This window comes from Polypterus senegalus, chromosome 8, assembly GCF_016835505.1.
Source record: "Polypterus senegalus isolate Bchr_013 chromosome 8, ASM1683550v1, whole genome shotgun sequence".
NCBI lineage: Eukaryota > Metazoa > Chordata > Cladistia > Polypteriformes > Polypteridae > Polypterus > Polypterus senegalus.
Window position 1 is genome coordinate 169245244 of NC_053161.1, and position 26550 is coordinate 169271793.

The 26550-nt window shown below is 38.8% G+C and overlaps 1 protein-coding gene across 2 annotated transcripts; it reads left to right on the plus strand.

Moving 5' to 3' along the window:
* The first annotated feature begins 675 nt into the window (after positions 1 to 675).
* LOC120534494 (E3 ubiquitin/ISG15 ligase TRIM25-like) lies at positions 676 to 26550 on the plus strand. 2 transcript variants are annotated; one of them, XM_039762097.1, is made up of 8 exons: positions 677 to 1579; positions 5042 to 5137; positions 5987 to 6220; positions 6321 to 6480; positions 10273 to 10332; positions 23719 to 24081; positions 24511 to 24861; positions 26094 to 26550. In XM_039762097.1, exons 1-8 carry the CDS (start codon positions 992 to 994, stop codon positions 26462 to 26464), a joined length of 2223 nt encoding a protein of 740 aa, XP_039618031.1. In that variant the 5' UTR covers positions 677 to 991; the 3' UTR covers positions 26465 to 26550. The 2 variants fall into 2 exon arrangements, with proteins under 2 accessions (XP_039618032.1, XP_039618031.1); XM_039762098.1 differs by lacking the exon at positions 23719 to 24081 and having other exon boundaries at positions 676 to 1579.

A 26550-nucleotide genomic window follows, 5' to 3' on the forward strand; every position in this document is an offset into this window, starting at 1 on the left:
TAGCATAATTTTTTTTTCTTTTTTGTAAAATGTGATTGCTATGTATTGATTGTAATAAAATTAATAAAAAAAAAAAAATGTTTCCTTTTCTTTTTCATAACCTATTTAACACACGACTTCTCCTCTGCGAAGCACGTGTATTTTGCTAGTATAAAGGATAAATAGTCTGATGGTTTGCATTTTCCCTGTTTAGTGTTCTTCTTGAACACTTGTGCCACATTCTATGCAGGACTTACCGCCCCCACACCATTCCACACTAGCCTATACAGGTTTTAACTTGAATTTTTACACCCTTATAAAATACAGCAAAATATATAAAATATAGTAAAACAATCCAGTCATTACCTCTTTATTAACTACACTTATTTAAAACAATTTTCATCAGGACTAATATTAAAAGAGGGGATTTTTTTGTCAGCCTTCCTAACATTTCAGTATTTACTTTGTAATTTGTTTCGATGTACGAAGTAGATAATCGAAAATGAATGAACAGATTTTAAAAATCCATTGCTTCACTTGCTTACGTATCCATAATACACTCCAAAATGCTCACGGAATTGTCGATTTAAACGCACTGTTTCTATAAACTGCCACCTGGCTTGGCACTGAAGTGAGCTGATAAGCGGCTGCCGCTATGAGGAACATTTAAAGGCGTTGAATGTCCGGCTGAACGGAAGTGGGGTTGTCCATTCATTGCGGCTTATCGTTGACATCTTCACTCGCAGAACTTCAGTTCGTTCTATCGGACAGGCAGTTTAAACTGGGAAGTGCCACGCTGTCTTTTATCTTTATTTTTGTTTTACGCTGAAAAGCATCCAGACAGAACATTGTAAAACAACTTTTTTTTGTGACAGAAAATAAAGATTCTTGACCTGTAATAAACTGCAGGCAGGGTAACAGCGCATGTGCGTGACTTTCGGGAAGTGGAGTTACTTTCACTTTCATTTTTGGGCGTCGAGGCCTGTGTGATCAGATTGCATCGTCTCTCGCGATGGCAGCAGCTAAACTTTCTTTGTCCGCTGATCAGTACTCGTGCTCAGTATGTCTGGAGGTCCTGAAGGAGCCGGTCAGTCTTACGTGTGGACACAACTACTGTCTGGACTGCATCAACGACTACTGGGACACGGCAGACAAAGAGGGGGTTTACAACTGTCCTCAGTGCATGCGAACATTTAACGTGAGGCCAGAGATGAACAGAAACGTAATGTTAAAAGATATAATAGAGAAATTACAAGACATGGAAGTCGCTGTCTCTCCATCTCAGCAATACGCCGGACCTGACGATGTTCCCTGTGATGTGTGTTCAGGGAAACAACTGCGAGCAGTAAAGACCTGCCTGACGTGCATGGCCTCCTACTGTGAGACTCACCTGCGGCCTCACCGGGAATCAGAAGCCTTCAAAAGACACAAACTGGAGGAGCTGATTGGAAACATCGAAGAGAAACTCTGCACGAAACATCAGAAAGTTCTGGAAATCTTCTGTAGAACCGATGAGACCTGCGTCTGTTTACTGTGTGTGGCGACAGAACATAAGAGCCATGACACGGTGACACCTGAAGAAGAGAGAGCTGAGAGACAAGTGAGTACAGGATTCGAAATAAGAAGGGAAAAAATGGCAAAGGTAGTAAGCTGTTAGCTCTTAAACGTTTATGAGTAATTAACTTGTGCAGTTAACTATTTAGCAACATTTAGATGCCAATTTTTATATGAATTTAATAAAGCAAAATAAAAATTAGAAGGTGCTGTGGTTAGTGCTTTGTTGTTTTCAGTTAGCTGGAGAACACAATCAGTGAGTTTTGTCAATGGCTTCTTCCACACAGCACTATCACTGCTACCACTGATTCACTAGGTGCTCTTTCATTATTCCAATCACTCTAGATAAAAGGCAAAGTATAGAAAATATAAAAGCAGTGTATCATTCATTAATGTATAACAATACCAAATTGAATAAAATAGATTGCAAAAGTCTGTATATAGTCTTTAGAAAAGATTACTGAAAATTGGCAGTGTCAAGCAGTGGAGGTTGTCCAGTGTGGCTTTTTGTTTAGCACTCGGTGTTACTGTATTTATAGATTCTGTTTTCTGATGTCCAGATGAAATGGTCACACTTGTCTCGATCTCTGTCATCATTTTTTGATCCCTCAGAGAGCCATATTTCTGTTCAAAGTGGGGGCTTTGAGACATTTGGCATTTTACACATTTGATTGGCTAGATGTCTTTGTAATATACGACTCTGCTCAAAGTCTTTGATCTTTTTATGCATCTCTTATTTCTTTCCATTCCCAGGTTATAAACTAATTGAAACAGGTTGTGGTTCTTACTTATTTTCTTTTCTCAGGTTATAAACTAATTGGAAACCGCTCCAGTTATAAACCAACTAAGACGGATGCAACAAAGTTAAAAACTACTGATGTAATACAAGACGAATGTACACGTCAGGATGCTTGCAATGCCAGTAATTGAAGTCCTGTAAATTCAGTTCATCCTGGTTCATTTAAGCAAAACATGAAAACTTAATATAAACAGACTGCAGTTTAAAAGCATAGCTGCTTTCTTCTTTTTTTTTTTTTTTTTCTTTCGGCTGCTCCCATTAAGGGTTGCCGCAACGGATTATCTTTTTCCATATCTTTCTGTTCTCTGCATCTTGCTTTGTCACACCCATCACCAGCATGTCCTCTCTCACCACATTCAAAAACCTCCTCTTAGGCCTTCCTCTTTTCCTCTTGCCTTCAGCTCTGTCCTTAACATCCTTTTCCCAATATACTCGGCATCTCTCCTCTACATATGTCCAAACCAATGCAATCTCACCTCTCTGAATTTGTCATTTCTAGACCTGTCCATCCTCTTCACACCCAATGCAAATCTTAGCATCTTTAACTCTGCCACCTTCAGCTCTGTCTCCTGCTTTCTGGTCAGTGTCACCGTCTCCAACCCATGTAACATAGCTGGCCTCACTACCGTCCTGTAGACCTTCCCTTTCACCCTTGCTGATACCCGTCTGTCACAAATCACTCCTGTCAGTCTTCTCCAACCATTCCACCCTGCCTGCACTCTTTTTCACCTCTCTTCCACAATCCCCATTACTCTGTACTGTTGATCCCAAGTATTTAAACTCATCCACCTTCGCCAACTCTACTCCCTGCATCCTCACCATTCCATTGAACTCCCTGTTATTCACACACATGTATTCTATTTTTTTCCTACTGACCTTCATTCCTCTCCTCTCTAGAGCATATCTCCACCTCTCCAGGGTCTCCTCAACCTGCTCCCTACTATTACTACATATCACAGTGTCATCAGCAAATATAGTCCACTGGAACTCCTGTCTAATCTTATCTGTCAACCGGTCCATCACTATTGCAAGTAAGAAAGGGCTCAAAGCCGATCCCTGATGTAATCCCACCCATATGTTAAATGCATCCGTCACTCCTAACGCAGACATCACCACTGTCACACTTCCCTTGTACATATCCTGTACAACTCTTACATACTTCTCTGCCACTCCTGACTTCCTCATACAATACCACAGCTCTTCTCAAGGTCCCCTGTCATATGCTTTCTCCAGGTCCACAAAAACACAATACATCTCCATCAATATCCTCAGAGCAAACATCACATCTGTGGTGCTGTCTCTTGGCATGAAACCATACTGCTGCTCACTAATCATCACCTCTTTCCTTAACCTAGCTTCCACTACTCTTTCCCATAACTTCATGCTGTGGTTCATCAATTTTATCCCCCTGTAGTTACTGCAGTCCTGCACATCCCCCTTCTTGTTAAATATCGTCACCAGTACACTACTTCTCCACTCTTCAGGCATCCTCTCACTTTCCAAGATTCCATTAAACAATCTGGTTAAAAACTCCACTGCCATCTCTCCTAAATGGCTCCATGTTTTCACAGGTACTAGCTTAGCTGCTTTGATGCCCCTAAATAGGTTTTGTCCTCGCTGTCCTGTGGGCCTCTTTATCACCTGATCTACACCGGAGTTTGGAAACTTGCACATCAGCAAAGAACCTGCATCTTCTGAAGATGCAGCTACAACTGTTAGTCAGTTTTGTGCATCCTTGGAGAACCAATTTTAAAGTGCTCAACACTACATAACAGTAAGCTAGTCATGCAGTGCGCCTCCGCAGCTTCAGATTTAATTTCTAAGCCGAGTAAACATCAGCATTCTGCATGATGATTTGATGTTCCAAGGTAGCATTTCCCAAGAAACTGTAAAGTGTGTCACTTTCCTCTTATTTTTATTATTAATCTATTTTCTAATTTTTTCATTTGTAAGGGTCATAGATTAATTCTGTTTATTCAGATAAATTATATTTAGTACACAATTCCTTTTTTGTGCATTTATTGTTATTTATTATTTGTTAACTTCATTTATTTTAATATTTTCAAAAAGAATTGCTAGTGCTTTTTTAATATATACATTTTTTTTAGTTTAAAATTATTAGTAATTGTTAAAACCGTTAAGCAGTTGATTAAAATACATGTATAAAATTAACTCATAAAAAATGTAGTTGTAAACAATACAATATAAAAGATATAGTCATATTATCAAGGTGGAAACCACCCAACCCATACTCCTACACTGCTAGAAACAATTTCTGAGGGGAAATACCGCATATTCAGTCTTATTTAGTATGTTATTTTCACAATGATCTTTCATTTTCATTTTATAGTTTATTAGTTTTACATTGAATAGATGTGGACAGCGTTTTTGTTCTTATTGTGTGCCTTCTTATGGATTGAAGCCATGTTTTTAATGTTTTTGTCATTGTGTTCTTCTCAAATGTGAGGAGATTGTAAAATATTAGTAAACATATTTCAGCAAATTAATGCTTTTCATTTCTTTCAGTCTTAATTGTGAAATTCTCTTTAATAGTCTTCAATATATTGAGGGCCTAAGGCACAACTGTCACCCACATCTTAAAATCTTTAGAAACAAATCTAATTTGTACTTAACTAGAGGCAGGACATTTGCAGGATTTCTATTCTGTCCACTTGTCTGACAGCACCTTGATATTTTCTTACTGCACAGGGTCATTTAGAGAACAGCATATCAAAACTAAAACAGAGAATTCAAGAGAGAGAGAATGAACTGGAGGAGGTTAAGGAGGCCATAATGAGGATTCAGGTGAGTTGTGTGTCCTGTTCAATCACCATAATGACGCTGCAAAAGTGACCAGAACTGAATCAGTGTCATATATTAATAAAATTAGTAAGAAATAAAAGCATTTTTTTTGTTCTGAGTAATTATCTGTAAAATAAATACTTCACTTCTTCAGTGTAAAACAAAAGCAGAATTATAAATTTAAGTACATGTTGATTTCCACACTCCAAAAATTCACCACATAGCCGTTAAAAACTGAAGAGTGCTTTGTGCCTTGTTCTTTGTAGAACCTGAACACTTTCCTTGTGTTTCTTTACACTTTTCCAAAATTTCCTACAGTGAACTGTAGTAGGTTTTTCTCGCTATCAAAAAATAATACAGCTCCCCATAACAGGATGAAGTAAAAGGAGCTTTAAGAAATTAAAGAATGCATTGATAAAACAATGAAATCTGCCGCCTCTTATCTTTATTGTTTTTCTAGTTTTGTGTTTGTTAAATTATCAGTTGAAACATACCATACCTATCCTTGGAGCCTATCCTAGCAAGCATAGGTCATTAGGCAGGAATAATTCCTGGACAGGGCTCCAGTCCATTATAGGATAAACATTCTTACTCTCTCTCTCTATCACACACACACACCATGGCCAATTTTAGTATTGCCAGTCCTCCTAACTGGCATGAGGAAACCCACACAGATGGGAGGATGGGGGACATCCAAACTCCACGTAGGAAGGGCCTAGGATGCAATTCCTGGTTTCCTTACTGCTGGGCAGCAGTGCTATTATTGTGCTACTGTGCCACCCCAGTTGGAAACAGCTGCTCCATTTTCTTAAAAAAACCATGTTATTGAATTGAATTTCCATTTTCATTTAGTGCTCTGCAGTGAAAGAAATACAGGAACTTGAGGAGACCTTTACATCTCTACTACAATCCATAGAAAGGCTTAGGTCAGAGGTCACTGGACTGATTAAAGATCACGAGAAGAGGGAAGTGACAAAGGCTCAAGAGTTTATTCTGCAACTGGAAAAGGAGATAGAGGAGCTGAAGGGGAGAGACGCTGAGCTGGCCCAGCTTTCACAGATAGGTGACCACATCCACTTCCTAAAGGTGAGCAGGCCGATCTGAAGGACTCCGTCAGGCCTGTTTGATACACAAGGCTCTTATGTTCTCTTATATTCTTTTTTTTTTTTATTCTGCCCTCGTGCAGAAGTTTTCATTTTCTTCTCTCACCCCTGGAGATGGTGATTTACCCAACGTCACTTTTACTGGAGATTTTCTTCCTGAGACCCTGAAAAAGGACCTGACTGATCTGAAGGAGAGTTTGGAGAAGCTTGGCAGCTTGGAACTTCTGAAAACCAGCGAGACCAGTGAGTTGTGCATTCTGATATGACCTCCTTAGTGCAGTGCCTATAAAAATATTCACCGTTTGGAGTTTTCACATTTGATTGAAATACAACATTGAATCACAGTGGATATAATGTTGGTCTTTTGATACTTATCAAAAGAGAGACTCCTGACAAGGTGAAACCAGATCTCTACAAAGTTGTCTAAATTAATTAGAAACTAGGGGGCTTCGCTCGCCAACTCCCTCGGCCTGCGCTACGCGCCAGCCGCTTCGCATCTCTGTCAGTCGCGTATGTGGATTTCACTTCCACCAAACAGTAAATCTTTTAATTCTCGTGGATAGGCCTCTTCATTGGGAGGAAACACTACTTTTCCCTGATGTCAACACGAATTAGACGATCTACAAGTCTCCGACTTAAAGTGTAAAGCCAAACAATATTTTTTATCTTTTCGCTGTTCTGTTATTTCACCGAGTAATAATTTCCATTTGTGTCCACTAATTTACTATCACTTTTTAGAGACTTTTGAATTTTCGTACTTCCATTATCTCTAACCTGCTCTGCATGTGTATCGCGCCAACATTTTTGAATTCTTTACGAAATTCTAATTTGTCATCTGCTCTTTGTCTTTTATTTCTGACCCCGGGCGTGGTTAAATCTCTTGGCACAAAGTCTCGTCTCGCGGGACGTGAAAGTATCTCTCTGAAAAAGTCACGTCTTGTCCCAGGCTAAAAAGTCTTGTCTGTTCCCAGGATTATTTTATTATAATAGAGAGATGTGAACTGTGCTACACAAACTACTTCACTTACTTATATTGCTGACTCCTTTATCTAAATCATCTTACTATATTTATGATACAATTGGTTTAATTTCTCTTTTTTTTCCCTAGTTTAAGTGTAGGCAGGTGAAGTGAATTGCTCATTTTCACAGTGTCAGTAGTGGGATTTTAATCCACAACCTCAGGGGTTAAAGTTCAATGACTTAACCACTACACCTACAAATAGTGAGCACCTTCCCTGAAATAACTGTTGCAGAAGCAGGGGATCGGATGCAAGACCTCACACATGCAAAGCATGCGCTCTACCCCTCTACCGCTGCTTGTCTGGCCTAACTCTATAATAAAACGTTACAGAGAACTACTTCTGATCCAAGTATGCATCCTTACTGCCTTGACGGGTGATTTGTTGTGATTTTCTTTATATGTTTACATTTAGTCAGTCAGTCATTACCCAACCCGCTATATCCTAAAACAGGGTCACAGGGGTCCGCTGGAGCCAATCCCATCCAGCAGAGGATGCAAGGCAGGAACAAATCCCCGGGCAGGGCGCCAGCCCACTGCACGGCACACACCAAGCACACACTAGGGACAATTTAGGACCGCAAATGCACTTAACCTGCATGTCCTTAGCCTGTCTTGTCTCATCCCAGGATTAATTTTATTATAATAGAGAGACATGAATCACAAAATAGATTATTGCATAAGTACTATATTTACCCAGCAGTTGGATTGAGATCTGGGATCTCTTGTGTAAAACTTGGTTACGTACTGAAACATTCATAAGCCACTTGTAGAAAAGTTGGGATTTATAAAACATGAACTTGATGTGAAAATTGGCTTCAAGTTAGGGACATTTCTGGCCATCTGTAAATCCTATGAGGACTTTTTTTGTGATGGCATTTTAGCAACTAAAGGGGGTAGGACAATGAAGTGAACAGAAGATTTAAATTAATTGAACATTTCAATGGCATGTCAGTCACATTCCAGTGTTGTTAAACTCATTATATCACCGTTAAATTACATTTTATCTCAATACTTCTGTCTTCCACAATGGTTCTGATACTTAATGCATACAGTTAATATTCATTGCCTTAGTGTGTAGCCTGTCTATTTTGTCTATAAAAAGAGAGTGCTGTGTGTTGTACAACATAACTGGCAGTGGCCGCGTTACCACAAGTTATCACATCACACACATTACGACCCAGAGGTCTCCTTCACACACTATTTCATAAAATAAAGGAATTGTGGGTTCAGCCCCACTACCTCAAAACAGCATTACTCTGACACATTCAGTCTTTAGCAGTAGAGTGTTGTACCGTGTTAGCCATAGATTGATACAGGAGAAAGTAGGGTAAAAATGACACCTTTTATTGGCTAACTAAATAGATTACAAATGCAAGCTTTCGAGGCAGCAAAGCCTTAGCTGCCTTGAAAGCTTGCATTTGTAATCTATTTATCGATCCATCCATCCATTATCCAACCCACTATATCCTAACTATACAGGTTCACGGGGGGTCTGCTGGAGCAAATCCCAGCCAATACAGGGTGCAAGGCAGGAAACAAACCCCGGGCATTGGCTAACTAAATCTATTTAGTTAGCCAATAAAAGGTGTCATTTCACCCTACATTCAGTCTTCACATATTAGTTGTATATTAATTGAATGAAAGTGCTTTCTATTTGCAAAAAAAGAAAATCATTCAGTGTTGGTGCACCTATGTGTGCAGTCAATTGTGCCAATTATATCACGAAAATTGGCAATGACTGCAGACTGCCTTTTAAACTCGATCTGCTTGTATGGTTTTATGAATCCAATTTTTAAATTTATTTAGTTTTTACCTTTTGAGCATAAGTGAAATTTTAGTATAGTATCTAAGCAAGGTTTTTTACATGAGGCTTCTGAAAACTGACGTGGCGTCCTCAGAACATTAACATTGTTGGTTTTTAGACATTCCTGTGGAACTTTTATTTTATGCTTGGGTTTTTGTCATGCTGAAAACAAATCTGTCAAGGCACAGGTTTCTTGTAGAATTATTCAGATTTTCCTCCTAGATTTCCTTGTATTGGTGCTGCATTAACTTTACCCTGTACCTTAATAAGCTTTCTGCCGAAAAGCATCCCCACAACATGATGTTACCACCACCATTCTTTATAGTAAGGATGGTTTGTTTTTGATAGTGTGTAGTGTTTGTCTTATGTCAAACATGGTGCAAAGTCTAATGTCCATCAAGCTCTCATCAGGCCATATAACCTTCTTACTGCTGACTTCAGGGTCTCCCATGTGCCTTCTGGGCAATCTATAGCCAGAGTGTCACATGACTTTCATTTTATATAAATGGTGGCTTTTTTGTCACTCTCCAATAAAGTAGCTACTGATGAAGCACCTGGGCAACAATTATTGTCTGCATAGTTTCTCCAGTCTCAGCCTTGTGACTTATTTTGAGTTCATAAAGGCCTCTCGGTGGCCTCTGTCACTAGTTGATCACTCAGTGTTGGTGGATGAACTGCTCTTGGCAGACTTACATCTGTGCCATACTTTTTCCATTTCTTAATGATTGATATGCAGTGACTTGGATATTTTCCAATCCCCTTTTTACTTTGAGTATTTTTTGTCTTCATTGTGTAGGTTAGCCCACCATACTGTCTCACCATGTGCTTGACCGTACTCCATACAGGTGCATTTATACAGCAGTCGCTTGAAACCCCAAACAGGTGATCACCACTGAACTCATTCTGTGATTGAAGAGGGTGAATATTTATGCAATAGGCTTTTGTGTGTTTTATATTTGTCATCAATTTAGACCACCTTGCAGAGATCCGTTTTCACTTTGGCATTAAAGAGTCTTTTATGTTGATCAATGTCAAACAATTCAAGTTTAATCCATTATGATTCAATGTTATATAATAATGAAATGGGGGGTGAATACTTTTTACAGGTACTGCTGAATATCCAGCAATATCCTTTGGTGGAAAAAAGAAGCTGTTTTGCTTATCATGGACACTTAAGGCAGATCTAATATGTTTCTGTTTCTCGCCTTAGTGGTCAGCTCTCCAGACCGTGGCATGACGTATCTGAGAATTGGAGATCAAGCTTTAAAATGTAAGTCTGCTTCTGTTGTTCTGAACTTTATAATATACTTTCATATTTAAGATGAAAGGTTTTCACGAGTGATTCCATAAGTTTCATAATTTTTAAGGCCTTAAACAAGAATTGGACCAGTAATGGAAAATATGTATTCTATTTTCCTTTTTAAAAATTGATTAAAGATGACCCCATCACATGCCCTTAATGTGTGCAGTTCTCTTCACTTTTTACACATTTTGTTGCATCTGTGTGCTAAAATCATTTAAATTCATTTTCTCCCCAACATCAAGAAATCCTTAATACCCCAGAATGACAAAACCAAAATGGAATTTTAGTAATATTTACAAATTTATTAAAAACAAAAACTGAATTATCACATCAACACAAGTATTCAGACCCATTAATCAGTACTTAATTGTTTTCAGTCCGGATTTTTTTTCTGTTTACAAGACAAGTTTCAAACAAATGAATTTGGGGATTTTCTGACATTCTACTCTGCATATCCTCTCAGGCTCTGTTAGGTTAAATGGAGAATTTTGGTTGACTATTTTCAGGTCTTATTAGTGATTTCTGGTCATTTGAGACTGGAGTGAATAGATTCACTAATGGATCAATGTAATGCATTTAGGTCCAAAAAATTTCAACCACAAAGAAAACTATGAAGAATTTTTGGGGTACCATGAGAGTATGCCCCATATAATGAAGGGGGAAAAAAGTTGTTAACGTTAATGAGGCACACAGCAAAAAAAAAAAAAAAAAAAGAACATATAGTTAATTGAAACGGCTAATCCACAAGTTGAGTCACTTCTGATGCACTAACGTTGTCACTCAGATGTGGCTTATACAAATAATGCTGACTTCTGGTGAGAATGTTTCTTATATCCCATCCAAGGTGGAATGGGCATGATTTCTGGCAGGAGGACAGAGGAGGTGATGACATGAGTCTTCAGCTGGATCAGTCCTGGACACAAAAGAGAAGCTGTTTCTGATAGGACCCTGTTATGCTCAGCAGTTAAATTACCACTGTAGTAGCCTTGTAGCTGTTCACAACTCACGCAGGTCTTACACCAGAAAGGACAATCTTAGTGGCAATCTGGAGTTGATGTAGAATAGAACAGATGGTAGCGAGTTTGACTGCAGTTCAGCAGCATCCCAGTTTGAGTCCTGCCTGTGTACCTGTTCATTTTCTATAATGCATTGTTCTTTATTAGTTCATGTCCAACTTTTTCCTGCACAGTTATTTAGCAGTTAGTTAAAAAATAATCACTCTAGCTCATAATTACGCCATTAGTGTTCTATGGATTCTCTCTTCCTGCACAATCATGGTTAATGTGTTATCCATTCTACAAGAAAAAAGGTGTAGAAGTGCTAAATATAAATGTGCTACACTAGAAGTAATACTACGTAAACAAAAATGTACTCAAGTAAAAGTATCTACTGTGGAAACTACTCAAGTAAACATAAAAAAAGGGCGTGGGGGGAAAAATGAATATGATTTAGTTACATCACTTTAGATATAACAAATTAATATACATTAGTAAATATCCTTAAATTTCCATACTGTGAAGTGAAAAGTATTAGCATCTCTGGAAGAAAATTATGAATACAGAAACCCCGTACTAGAATGCCCCAATTTAAGCAATAAAGCACAGGGAGGAGAAAGTATCAATCATTATTTTTTATCTAAATCTTGCAAGAGGCAAACAACATAAGTGCTGCATAAAAAAGTGTCCTCTGCACTATTATTAATACAATCCATTGATTAGGCCACTACTGAAAAAGGAATTCATTACATAATCAGAAAATTTTTAACATGATTGGTTACACCCATTTGCTAACAGGACATGACAAACATTGATACCTTAAATGACCACAATTTTAATCCCGTCCACTATTGTTGATTGATAGTCCTGTTAGCTTAGGGCATACGTGACTTTTTAAATGTATTATTTTTATTCTTATTTTAGGATATGTATGAGTTTCCAAACAGGTTTATCCTGTTTAGAAGGAAAAGGACAAAGATCAAATTTTTTATCATCCAACTGGATACAAAACCAGGAAACTTAGTACGAAGTGAAAAAAGAAGACAAATGATTATACCATAAAATATAACATTTTCTCTTAGGGGTTATATAAAATAACAGCATCAGCCTTTAAGCATAAGCTCGGAAGGATATGAAACTCAGCCACATGCTAGGTACACATTGGACCAGGATTCAAATTCAGTTCTTACACATCATAAACATAAGCGATATGATAGCTAGACAGATTACAATACATATATATTTAAAAACTTGGAAGGAGACGAGACGTGATTTTCTTGGAGACACTTTAATGTCACGCAAGATAAAGAAGTGAGACAAAAGGACAGCTGTTGTACAGGCTTTTAAATGTTTGAAGCATCATGTGACATGCAGATCATGCAGCAAGCCAACAGCTGATTGTCCATAGAGGAGGTAAAAAAAAAAAAAAAAGTATTTGTTTCCCATTGTATCACCATTTAAGAGGGGGTTTTGGACGAGCAACCACATCTCCTTAGCTTGCGTTCAGCCCCCATCTTCATAACGCGAGTAGTAGAGACGCAAAGTGGCTGGTGCATTGCGCCCCCCTTTTGGGGTAGGAGGTGGGCAAGCGAAACGAGCAAGGGGAAAAGCCCCCTAGTATATGATATAATATAATTATATATAATGTGTGTGTTTGTGTGTGAAAATTATATATATATATATTTTAATATTTTATATATTATAAAAAAAAAATCCTGTGCGAGGGAATGACTAGGAAACGATACGTGATCTTCACGTTAAGATCACGGAAGACAAAAGACCCGCGAGACGAAAGATCACGGGGTTATAGAACATGAGATTCTTGCAAGACACACCCTACTTACAAGCAATATTAGAGCACGGCCAGCAAAAAAAATCAGTAGTGTAAAGGGAAGCAGCACACACAGATGCAGGTGTCTTGGTGCATATGAAGGACAATCTATACTAATAAAAGGCAAAGCCCTCACTGACTGACTGACTCACTCACTCACTGACTCATCACTAATTCTCCCAAGTTCCCGTGTGGGTAGAAGGCTGAAATTTGGCAGGCTCATTCCTTACAGCTTCCTTACAAAAGTTGGGCAGGTTTCATTTTGAAATTCTACGCGTAATGGTCATAACTGGAAGCTATTTTTCTCCATATACTGTAATGGAGTTGAGCTCAAAAGCCGTGGGGGGCGGAGTTTCGTGTGACATCATCACGCCTCCCACGTAATCACGTGAACTGACTGTCAACGCAGTACGTAGAAAACCAGAAAGAGCTCCAAAAAGCGCTGAAGAAAACATGCATTATATAATTGAGAAGGCAGCGAAACAATAAGAAGCGAGCGAGTGACATATACAACCATATTCATGAGTGCTGCTACTTCGGAAACAAAGCAAGGTGTAAACCTAAAGTTTAAATTAAGTTCATAGACACGCTGCCGCTGGCGTTTGTCATGCCCACGGGTAATGCGGGATACGAGTTTAATGAGAGGACGCAGGATATAAACGAGAGTTTTGATCACTTTGTAACTAAGTTAAAATTGAAGGTGAAGGGCTGTGCTTATGCAAATTCGAGACTGTGTTTGTGGGGATTGACAGTTAAGGCGGGTGGGGGAGTCACGTCATCATCTCCCCTCCCATTCACCTCATTTCGCTCTGAGCTGAGCTCCGCAGCTAACGCAGTCTTACAGAAGTGACTTTGTGACGCTGCTACCAAATACTCACAGAAAAATCCACAAGTTAATACACACGCTGTCTCTACAGTTTCTCCACACTGAATCCTCCAGGCACTACTTACAAAAGGTTACATTGACAATCGTATTACGTTATTTTTAAAATGTTTCCTTTTCTTAGCACAAGCACAGCTGAGAAGCTTCGATGCATGTGCTCCATAACGCGTAAAAAAATAATGCATTTAATCACACTTTCAATTCCAAGCAAAGGGGAACTTCTGTCAATGCATGATTTCCTGGTACACCGATTACATTGATCAGCGCTTCCCGATTCATTTTACCCTCGCACCCCCTTGGTTTGAGAAGTATGAAAAAATATGAGGTTAACACAGAAAAACAGATCACCAATTGAATCTTTATGAATAATCAATTCACCATCAATAATTGTTTTGGTAAAGCCATACACCGTGTAATCCTCCTTCCATTTTATAAATTTTCCGCCACTAGCCATGATTAAATGAACGGTAAAAAAGTAAGAGCGAAGCAAGGGTGACTTATTCAGGCAGGCAGGCGACAGCTTAATAGCTCGAATTTGGATATAAGTAGGTTCTATTTAGTCGCCAGAAATATCTTTGGTAGGAATGGAAGTTGAATTTAGTCTTTAAATTTCTATGGTAAAGAAAAAGTTATGCAATGATGACTAAATTTAACTATATAAAGTCAAAACTTGTATATATAAAGTCATTCCCGAATATATAAAGTCAAAACTTGATTATATAAAGTCAGCGTCGGAATATATAAACTCAATGCTGGAATATATAAAGTCAAAACTTCAATATATAAAGTCAGCGTCGGAATATACAAAGTCAGCGCTGGAATATCCATCCATTTCCCAACCCGTTGAATCCGACCACAGGGTCTCGGGGTTGGGGTCTGCTGGAGCAAATCCCAGCCAACACTGGGCGCAAGGCAGGAACCAATCCTGGGCAGGGCACATGCATCATTTTCAAAACATTAACCGAACAGTGTTTTTTTAATGTATCTTTCTGAATACGTTTTTGTTAACTTAGTTCAGTTCAGAGTCGTTTCAATCAATATATTTTGACTTTGACTTTATATATTCAGGAATGAGTTTATATACTCCGATGTTGACTTTATATAATCAGGAATGACTTTATAAATTCCGACGCTGACTTTATATATTCAGGTTTTGACTTTATATATTCAGAAACAAGTTTGACTTTATATATACTGACGCTGACTTTATATATTCAAGTTTTGACTTTATATATTCAGACAGTGACTTTTATATTCAAGTTTTGACTTTATATATTCTGCCGCCGACTTTGTATATTCAGAAAATCAATGTATTTGCCTGTTTGGCACCCCATAGTATATGTGTGTGTGTGTGTATATATGTATGTATGTATGTATGTATGTGTATATATATGTGTATATATATATATATGCCAGCAACACTCATGACAATGACAAAACAATTACGTTGTCAATCATGTTACGTTATTAAAATGTTTCCTTTTCTTTTTACTTCTCCGCTGCCAAGCGCGGGTATTTTGCTAGTACTTTATAAATGAAACTTCGACGATTAAAAGAACGCATTAGCACAAACAAAAGGAAATTAACCATCAGGACCAGGTGTAATTGGAAAAAATAGCAGGATTAAGCAAGGTCAGAAATAAAAGGCAAAGAGCAGAAAACAAAGTCTTTTCGCATTCGCATCATTCAATGCACAAAACGTAGATTTACACAATAATGGACCATACGTTATGTGGTCCCGCAACAGTTAAAGCAACGAGTTTAATTTTAAAGAAAACACAAGGATCATGTGCTCCCAGCTCTTAAAACAACGACATGCGACAAGCAGAACAGGCAGCTCGCAAACAGCAAAAAAACAGCAAATGATCCGACGGCATATTCTTAGCGTGCGTTCAGGCGCCCCACCCTTCACAACGCGAGCAGCATTATACATCTGGCGAGAAAGAGATGTAACCATGCACGGGGTTGGAAATAAAGGACAAGTATTGTTTTTACAAAAGTTTTTAAAGTAAAATAATGCATATGTAACAATTCCCATGAAAATAACAATCACTTTAAATTGTATATCCGGTAAACCAAACACGGGGGTGGGCAAGCGAAGCGAGCAGGGGGCAGAGCCCCCTAGTATATATAATGACAGTTATATTTCAGACAAATTTAGTCTATGCATTTCTATGGAAAAGAAAAAAAATTAAAGCACACAGCGGTCTTATTGATTTTAAGTTGTAGTTTTTATCGTACAAGAAGAATGGTGTCTCTGAGGCTAAGAGTCTGCACTAGCAATCGGAAGGTTGTTGATTCGAATCCAGTAAACACCTGAAGTGACTCTACAACTACAACAACAACAACATTTATTTATATAGCACATTTTCATACAAATAATGTAGCTCAAAGTGCTTTACATGATGAAGAAAAGAGTTATAAAAGACAAAGTAAGAATTAAAATAAGACAACACTAATTAACATAGAATAAGAGTAAGGTCCGATGGCCAGGGAGGACAGAAAAAGCAAAACTCCAGATGGCTGGAGAGAAAAAATAAAATCTGCAGGGGTTCCAGACCATGAGACTGCCCAGCCCCCTCTGGACATTCTACCTAACATAAATGAAACAGTCATCTTTGTATTTAGGGTTCTTATGGAAGGACTTGATGATGATGGTCATGTAGACTTCTGGCTTTTATTCCATCAATGTAGGAACATCATGAGGCTTTGATTAGGTGGTGGTGGCGCAGGTCGCCACCACAGAAAACCGGGAAAAGAAACAGAAGAGAGAGTAGGGGTTAGTACGGATTTTAGAGCCACCATAAATAGTTATTATAATGAATTGAATATACAGAGTATCAGGATTAAATGAAGGTGAAGTTATGAGAAGGCCATATTAAAGTAATGTGTTTTTAGCAGTTTTTTTTAAAGTGCTCCACTGTATTAGCCTGGCGATTTCCTATTAGCAGGCTTTTCCAGATTTTAGGTGCATAACAGCAGAAGGCCGCCTCACCACTTCTTTTAAGTTTTGCTCTTGAAATTCTAAGCAGACACTCATTTGAGGATCTAAGGTTACGATTTGGAATATAAGGTGTCAGACATTCCAATATATAAGATGGAGCGAGATTATTTAAGGCTTTGTAAACCATAAGCAGTATTTTAAAGTCAATCCTGAATGACACAGGTAACCAGTGTAGTGACATCAAACCTGGGGAAATGTGCTCGGATTTTCTTTTCCTAGTTAGGATTCTAGCAGCTGCTTTCTGCACTAGTTGCAAATGATTTATGTCTTTTTTGGGTAGTCCTGAGAGGAGTGCGTTACAGTAATCTAGTCGACTGAAAACAAAAGCTTGAACTAATTTCTCAGCATCTTTCAATGATATAAGAGGTCTAACTTTAGCTATGTTTCTTAAGTGAAAAAATGCTGTTCTAGTGGTCTGATTAATATGCGATTTAAAATTCTGGTTACAGTCAACAGTTACCCCTAAGTTCTTTACCTCCATCTTGACTTTTAATCCTTATGCATCAAGTTTATTTCTAATAACCTTATTGTATCCATTATTGCCAATCACAAAAATTTCTGTTTTCTCTTTATTTAGCTTGAGAAAATTACTATTCATCCATTTAGAAACACAAGTAAGACATTGTGTTAGTGAAATAACAGCATCTGGGTCATCGGGTGCAATTGATAAATACAGCTGTGTGTCATCAGCATAGTTGTGGTAGCTCACGTTGTGCCCCGAGATAATCTGACCTAATGGAAGCATGTAGATTGAGAAGAGCAGCGGACCCAGGATAGAGCCTTGTGGAACACCATATACAGTGCATCCGGAAAGTATTCACAGCGCATCACTTTTTCCACATTTTATGATGTTACAGCCTTATTCCAAAATGGATTAAATTCATTTTTTTCCTCAGAATTCTACACACAGCACCCCATAATGACAACGTGAAAAAAGTTTACTTGAGATTTTTGCAAATTTATTAAAAATAAAAAAACAGAAATCACATGTACATAAGTATTCACAGCCTTTGCTCAATACTTTGTCGATGCACCTTTGGCAGCAATTACAGCCTCAAGTCTTTTTGAATATGATGCCACAAGCTTGGCACACCTATCCTTGGCCAGTTTCGCCCATTCCTGTTTGCAGCACCTCTCAAGCTCCATCAGGTTGGATGGGAAGCATCGGTGCACAGCCATTTTAAGATCTCTCCAGAGATGTTCAATCGGATTCAAGTCTGGGCTCTTGCTGGGCATCTCAAGGACATTCACAGAGTTGTCCTGAAGCCACTCCTTTGATATCTTGGCTGTGTGCTTAGGGTCATTGACCTGCTGAAAGATGAACCGTCGCCCCAGTCTGAGGTCAAGAGTGCTCTAGAGCAGGTTTTCATCCAGCATGTCTCTGTACATTGCTGCAGTCCTCTTTCCCTTTATCCTGACTAGTCTCCCAGTTCCTGCCGCTGAAAAACATCCCCACAGCATGATGCTGCCACCACCATGCTTCACTGTAGGGATGGTATTGGCCTGGTGATGAGCGGTGCCTGGTTTCCTCCAAACGTGATGCCTGGCATTCACACCAAAGAGTTCAATCTTTGTCTCATCAAACCAGAGAATTTTGTTTCTCATGGTCTGAGAGTCCTTCAGGTGCCTTTTGGCAAACTCCAGGCGGGCTGCCATGTGCCTTTTACTAAGGAGTGGTTTCCGTCTGGCCAGTCTACCATACAGGCCTGATTGGTGGATTGCTGCAGAGATGGTTGTCCTTCTGGAAGGTTCTCCTCTCTCCACAGAGGACCTCTGGATCTCTGACAGAGTGACCATTGGGTTCTTGGTCACCTCCCTGACTAAGGCCCTTCTCACCCAATCGCTCAGTTTAGATGGCCGGCCAGCTCTAGGAAGAGTCCTGGTAGTTTCGAACTTCTTCCACTTACGGATGATGGAGGCCACTGTGCTCATTGGGACCTTCAAAGCAGCAAAAATTATTCTGTAACCTGTAACAAGATTTGTGCCTCGAGACAATCCTGTCTCGGAGGTCTACAGACAACTCCTTTGACTTCATGCTTGGTTTGTGCTCTGACATGAACTGTCAACTGTGGGACCTTATATAGACAGGTGTGTGCCTTTCCAAATCATGTCCAATCAACTGAATTTACCACAGGTAAATGAAGTAGGATTGTTACTAAATAAATATACTTACTATGGAATCAAAGTATGTAGATTTGCAAATATTTTAAAACATGCAATTTGCTGCAAAATCTACTTCAAGTACAGTTACAAAAATAAATGTAATTCATTACTTTCCACCACTGTAAAATGAAATGGCTTGTAAAATGGAAGCCTTAATTAACTACAGCTAAATGATTAAAGCAACAGAAAGTAATGCAAATATAAACTTTATAACCACTAAACAATACACAACCATCACCAGAGATGTTACTTGCTCAAAGAAAGTTATCCATTACAAATTACTAGTTACTTTCAAGTTCCTACATACATAAATCTGCAAGAATTATGTATCAGTTGGAAACTACAAGAATGGCACCCACATGTTCTTTAGTAAAGAGGAAACACGTATAAAAAACATTGTTTATGAGTTTTTTTATCAAAAGTCTGTAACATTACAAGGGGAAAGGTATTAACATATTTTTTCATATGTTTAATTAGAAAAATTCCCAGACACACACTAACTTTTTCTGTTAAACATATTCTTTTGATTCATTGTAAAACTGAAAACTTATCATTCAAAATAAACCTCAAATTTTTGTTTTGTAAAAAAGATAATCAAACCTTATTACAATTCTGAAGTTAAATGAACTACTGTGTAATGCCATAAAATAACACAGTACAGATCAACCAATGTCATGAAATATAATGCTATTGAAGCATCTCGGCGCAAATTGGGCTGGGGATGCAGATCGGGTGGTCTCGCTCACCTCCTTAAATGTTACATGATGTGTAATTCCTGCCCATTTATGATATTTGCAGAATATTTGCTTAGAAAATTATGCGTAATGTGAAAAAGAATTGTAGAAAATTTGGGAACACCTTACTACCTGTAAACCTGCCTTGGTGTCCCGTTGGAAGAGGTGGCTACACATCATTGCTAAGACTGCTGCCCCTGCGACCCTGATTCAGATCAGAGGCAGAAAATGGACAGAGGGTAAAAAATAAATAAATTCTAGTTGAATTAGTTTCTGTATTGTGATTACTATAAATTACTGAAATTTGTGAATTCTTACCACTTCACCCCCACCTCTGGTAATCACAAAATGTTGAAAATACATAGTTAAATAAATAAGCAAGGCAAGGCAAACATTAACAAAATTACTGGTATTTTAAAAAAAGGAGGAATATACAAGCAGTATTTAAAAGAAATGATTAATTAGCCAGGAGGCAGAGGCAGAGGCAGAGGTGGCGGAAGTGCTGAGGTCCAGGGCTCCAAAGGCATCGGGGCTCCCCCTGCCGGTGACTACGGGCCTCTACAGGTTTGAGCTTCCAAGCTCTGTATCCGTGGTCCCCAAAGCCACCAGGGCGGTCGCCCCCTCGCGGTCTGGAGGAGGCGCACACCCTCCTCCGGTCCTCCTGGGTGTCCCGGCTGGGTAACAGCCCCAGCCACTCGCCACACTATATATAATGCTTGGTCTTCTGAATTACTCAATGGGAAATTAGCTTGATTTTAATGCAACCAACACTCTGGTATTCTTATTGTATCTTTCCACCTGTGAAAAAAATGAACAAGAATTTCAGTAATCCACCTGGTCAGCCTGTTGTTTCAGCCAGCAGTTCCATTGTACAACTATTGATCAATCTGCTTCCCTTTCAGTCTCTTATGTTAGGTCTCCACTCATTTTGTCTGCCTTTTCAGGACATTATTCATCTTGAAGGTTACATTTTTGCCAGTTTAGAAATAGGACCTTTATATTCCTACATTGCCTTAACAGCAACTCATCTTGAAGGTTAAAGTTCAGTTTTGTTATTTTATGATCAGTTAGATTTAAGTGATCTTGTTAGTCAACATACAGTGGGTATAGAAAACAATCCCCCCTTTCGAAATATTCCCATTTTTTTTGCTTTACAGCCTTAAATGAAACCACACACCAAATATTTCTTCCCAGCTTTACTTACTCAATGCAACCTATAACATCCAAGTGAAAGATATCACAGCTACAGTTCAGAAAGTTGATAAAAATCAAAAACAAGACATACTTGGATTAATAAAGGATCACCCCCCCCAATGTCAATATTTTGTTGAACCACCTTGTGCTTTAATGACAGCCTTGCATCTCTTGGGATACTTCTCTATCAGCTTTGCACATCTAGATTGAGCAATATTTGCCCCTCACTCTTTTTTACAGAATTGTTCAAGTTTGGTCAAATTGGATGGTGAGCGTTGGTGGACTGCTATCTTCAAATCTTTCCACCTTTTTTCAGTGGGATTTAGGTCTGGGCTCTGACTGGGCCACACCAGGACATTCACTTTTTTTCTCCTTCAGCCACTGTGTGGTCAGTTTTGCTGTGTGCTTTGGGTCGTTGTCATGTTGAAAGGTGAACATTCTGCCCATCTTTCTCTGTCTTGCGGCAGAGAAACACCCCCACAACAGGGTGCTGCCACCTCCATGCTTTACTGTAGGTATGGTGTGTTGTGGATGGTGAGCTGCATTGGTGTACCGTTTGGCATTGAGGCCAAATAGTTTGATTTTGGTGTCATCTGACCATAAGACCTTTTTCCACTTGGCATCAGAATCTTCAAGGTGCATTCTGGCAAAGCTCAAATGAGCCTTAATGTGACCTTTCTTGAGAAGTGGCTTTTTCCTTGCGACCCTCCCGAACAAGCCACAATTGTGGAGCGCTTGTGAAATTGTTGTCACATGCACACCATTAATGACCACTCTTTGCCATAAAATCCTGTAACTCCTTCAAAGTGGCCTTTGGCCTCTTGGTTGCCTCTCTTACCAGTTTGCTCTTCCATCCAGTTCAGAGGGACGACTGGATCCTGGGAGGGTCCTAATAGTACCAAACACTTGCCACTTCTTTATTAATGGACCTTAATGTGCTCCTTGGGATTGATAAAGCCTTTGAGATTTGTTTGTCTCCATCTCCTGCCTTATGTCTGTCCACAACTCTATCCCTGAGATCTTTTGAAAGTGGCTTTCCACCATAGTCAGTTGTTTGCTGTCAGTTGCACACTACCAAGCAAGGGAATGAATGCTCCAGGAACAACTTCACTAATCACACTCATTACAATTGATCACAGGTGGAAGGACACCAGTAACCATGGTCTGCAATAGAAATGGTGGGCACTGACACCTGATTGAGTTTAGGAGGGGGTGGGGGGTGATCCTTTATTCATCTGAGTATTTCTTGTTTTTTATTTTTTTATAATTTTTCTGAACTGTAGCTTTGATATCTTTCACTTAGATGTTATAGATAGCATTGAGTAAGTAAAGCTGGAAAAAATATTGGTTTGTGCGTTTTCATTTAAGGCTGTAAAGCAAAAATGAATGGGGGGATTCTTTTCTATACCCACTGTACATATGTGGCTCTTAATTGTAATTGTTTCTGTTTAACAATAGCTTTTATTGTCAATATAAAGGTGTTGTGGTGGTTGATGCGCCAATCTATTTTTACTTTAATTTTGTGGGCATTTTCTTCTTCCAATAATCCATTTATTTAATTTTTTTTATTATTTGGCTTTGTCGAATTGGAGTTGTTTCTTTCACATCACTGAACGGAGCACTCACTTATCCTTTACAATTGATGACAATTTTTTTTTGATATGGTCATTTGTGTTGTTGTTAAATTCTTTCAGTCCTGATTGTATAGAAAACTGACTGACTGGATTACTCTAATTGGTGCCACCAGCTTTTCATTCTAGATCTCTCCTCAACATTCATGTTTCTCATATTTGAATCATCTGTTCAGACCTTCAGGATTTCATTAGATCTGCTATTAATAATGAAAACATTCTTTTTGCTGAGTGGGTTATTAAAATATGTACAGTATTTATATAGCTTTTAAGCCTGCAGTATATATTGACAGGAACCTAATTACTCATGTCACAAAAAAAAGCCATCGTTGAATAAAAAAATTTTATTGAGCCTCATTTATTCAAATTCTGGTAATTGTATTTGCTGTATTATTTTAAAACATTAGTTCATGTTTAGCTTATCATCTGTTTTCCTTCCATCTACCCTATTTTCTGTCTCCAGTATTCATAATATTAAAGATTACAAAGTAAATCCCCTTCTTATCGCTTTCCCCACACCTCACGCTACTATCGCTCACACCATATTATTCTAAGACATTCTCATCCGTCTTCAGATTTCACTGGAAACAAGTTAAATGATACAATTGAGCCATTAGTGTGTGGTTTACATATAGCATGTTAGGATACCAATATATATTAAAATCTACCGTACTGTATTGGTCTCATGCTGTTTCACTACATTGATTCTGTCATCTTGATACCTCATATGCGCCCTTAATGTTCTGTCTTCTACATAATAGCTGTAGGCTTTCATCAGAGTTCCCATGACAAAGTAGAAGTTTTACTAGAGTGAAATACCGGGACCAGTGAGTTACTCCAATCAGTTTTGATCACATTCTAGGAACGCTGTCGGTATTTTATTTTTTCTCTCAATGAATAATCCTGTATGTGTTTCAGTTATTAGTGAGTGTCCCCTGCTGGCTGACATTGAAATGGTCGAGGGTTCAAAGTTGGGTGAGCCCTGCACTCTCAGCTGCACCATTTCCAGGTTCTTCCCCAGTGATCTCGCTGTGACCTGGCTGAGGGTCAGAGCAGAGGGTGGACATCAACCTGTTACTGCAGGGTCAGCTGACTGGACAGCAACAGTGAACACAACCTTGCCGGAGAAGAGAAATAATGCCTATGAGGTGACCTCTGTGGTCCAGTTCACTCCTAGCAGTCTTGGTGAAGTGGAGGAGATGACATACATCTGCAGGGTGGAGCACGTGGCCCTTATGGGAAAGGCCATAGAGAAGATGTCAGGCAGACTAGAGTTAGCTGGTGAGTCTGGTTTACTTAATGGCTGCTCATTTCTGCGGAGTGGTGGCTCTGAGGCTATGGATCTGCACTGGCAATCAGATGGTTGCCGGTTCGAATCTCGTAAATGCCAGAAGAGACTCTACTCTGCTGGGCCCTTGAGCAAGATCCTTAACCTGCAATTGCTGAGCACTTTGAGTAGTGAGAAAAGCGCTATATAAATGCAAAGAATTATTATTATTATTATTATTCTGTTCTGTTATGTCTGTCAGGCTGCATTGGGAGTCTCCTGCTTCAACTTGTATATTTTTGTAGCTGTTTTTAAAATTCGAATTATTCATAGCAGAAAGATGAATATGTATGTCTATAACAAAAAAAATTATTAGATTTCATTTTTCAACAAAACCTTTATAATGCCATTCTTCAAAGAGTTCTTGTGTTCTTCTCTCTCAGCTGATGACAGACCTCCCCAGCTCTCCAATGTGCAGATTTACTTCACTGAATTTAAACAGCCCTGCACCCTGACCTGCGTCATTTCAGACTTTTACCCCAAAGAGATCAATGTCACCTGGATGAGAAGACACAAGGGAACACAGAGGGCTGACATGGCAGAGTCAAAGAAGTGGAAGGCCACGGTGTGTCACTTTGGACCAACCTTAAGAGATAATAAATACTCGTTGGTGTCTCGGGCTGAGTTCACCCCACAGTCCCTGAATGACCTGGAGGACATGGAGTTCATCTGCAGAGTGGAGCACAAGACCCTGAATGGCATGCCCATTGAGAAGAGCTCCTCAGTAATTCCTGGTAAGATATTTGTGAAGAGACCCATCATCCTGGAACCCATTAGTACACATACACACCTGACCACTGCCTTCACCATTTTTTTTTTCTCCAGAACTGTGCATTACAAAAGAGAATTCATAACAATAAGTTTGTTAAACAAAGTTACAGAATTTTAGAAAAGTAATAAAGTTGATTCCATATTTCAGAAAAATGATTAAGATTTGTAATCATAAGCCACACTATACATTTCCGTGTCACAGAGAGCAAAGAGCTAATTAGTAATTAATTAGTAATTTTAAAAGAGGCCCATTGTGTTACATAGCCTCTTATTTTAAAAACCATAAGAGTTTAGCAAATACATAGGCAGGAGTTCAGCAGACTTATTTCAGAATAACATTAATGAGATCCTTCCAAATTCTAAAGAAGCTCAGCACAATTCCACACAAGGGAATTCTGAATTTTCACAGTTTCAAATGAATATAAGACACCATTTTTTCCATTGTGTTATGGAGGGTGCTTTCGTTTTCTTCCGATTGAGCAGAATGCTTCTGCACATTAACAATGCAGGTTAGGAAATTAATGGTCCGTTTCTTACCAGGTAGCCTAAGCTCTTCTGAAATAACTCCAAAAACTGCTCTAGGATTTGCAGTGGATTGTAAATCCTACAATGTCTGTATGTAAGAAAAAAAATCTTTTCCCAAAGTGATTTTAACTTTGTCCCAGAACATATACCTGAGCGAGGCCAAAGCTGGCTGGCATTGTTCTCAGTTATGGTTCAATCCTTGATGTGTTTAGATATTTTAGAGAGCCATGTCTAGGGTATGACTTTATAAATGGATTACAGCTCGTTTTGCACCATTTGAGAAAAGAAGGAATGTCTTGAATTATTGACTTCACTTCTTGCCTGAGATATTGATGGAGACCTCACTTTCCCAACAATGCTGAAGGTGTCTAGCAATGAGCACAATCACAGTATTTGATAAAAGTCTAGAACTCTTTTCCTTACTAGTTTAAAATACTCTCCAATATGAGTGCTGGTGGTTAATTAGGTTCCTAACTTGTAAATATAAAAATTAATTTGTTGAAGGAATTCCATATTTACAACAAAGTTGATCAGAAGGTGCAAGCATATTATCAAAATAATGATCTCTGAAGACTGAGATGTCTTCCAAGACTTAAAACCTGTATAGCTGATTGAGAACTTGACTGTCTATTTATCCTGCCTTCACCATTTGTTTTTGTCTGCTCCCCAGGTCTGCAGAAGCGGCCCATTGTGTCAGGTATGACGATGACTAATTACAGTGATGCATTTCCTGGATTAAACCAGCAATGCACCCTGAGTTGCTCCATCCAGGATTTCTTCCCCAAAGACATCAAAGTTACCTGGCGTTCAGAAACAACAGATTTACTTTTTAATTTTGGTAACTTGGGTGGCAAAATCAGTAGTAACATCATTGTTTTACCTTGTGCCCCTGAGAGAGGAGAACAGAGCTACCGTCTGGTGTCTAAAGCCACCATCTCCTCCCATCACATCAGTAACACACAAAATGTGATCTGTAGGGTGGAGCATGAGAGTCTGAATGGGATGTCTATAGAGATGCGGAGTGGGAAGCCTACCAAGTGAGTGCATCTGTCTGCATGTTGTATGGTGCAGGAACTGCCAATTCATGTTACAAAGGGTGGTTTCCCATTAAAGACAAATTCTTGAAA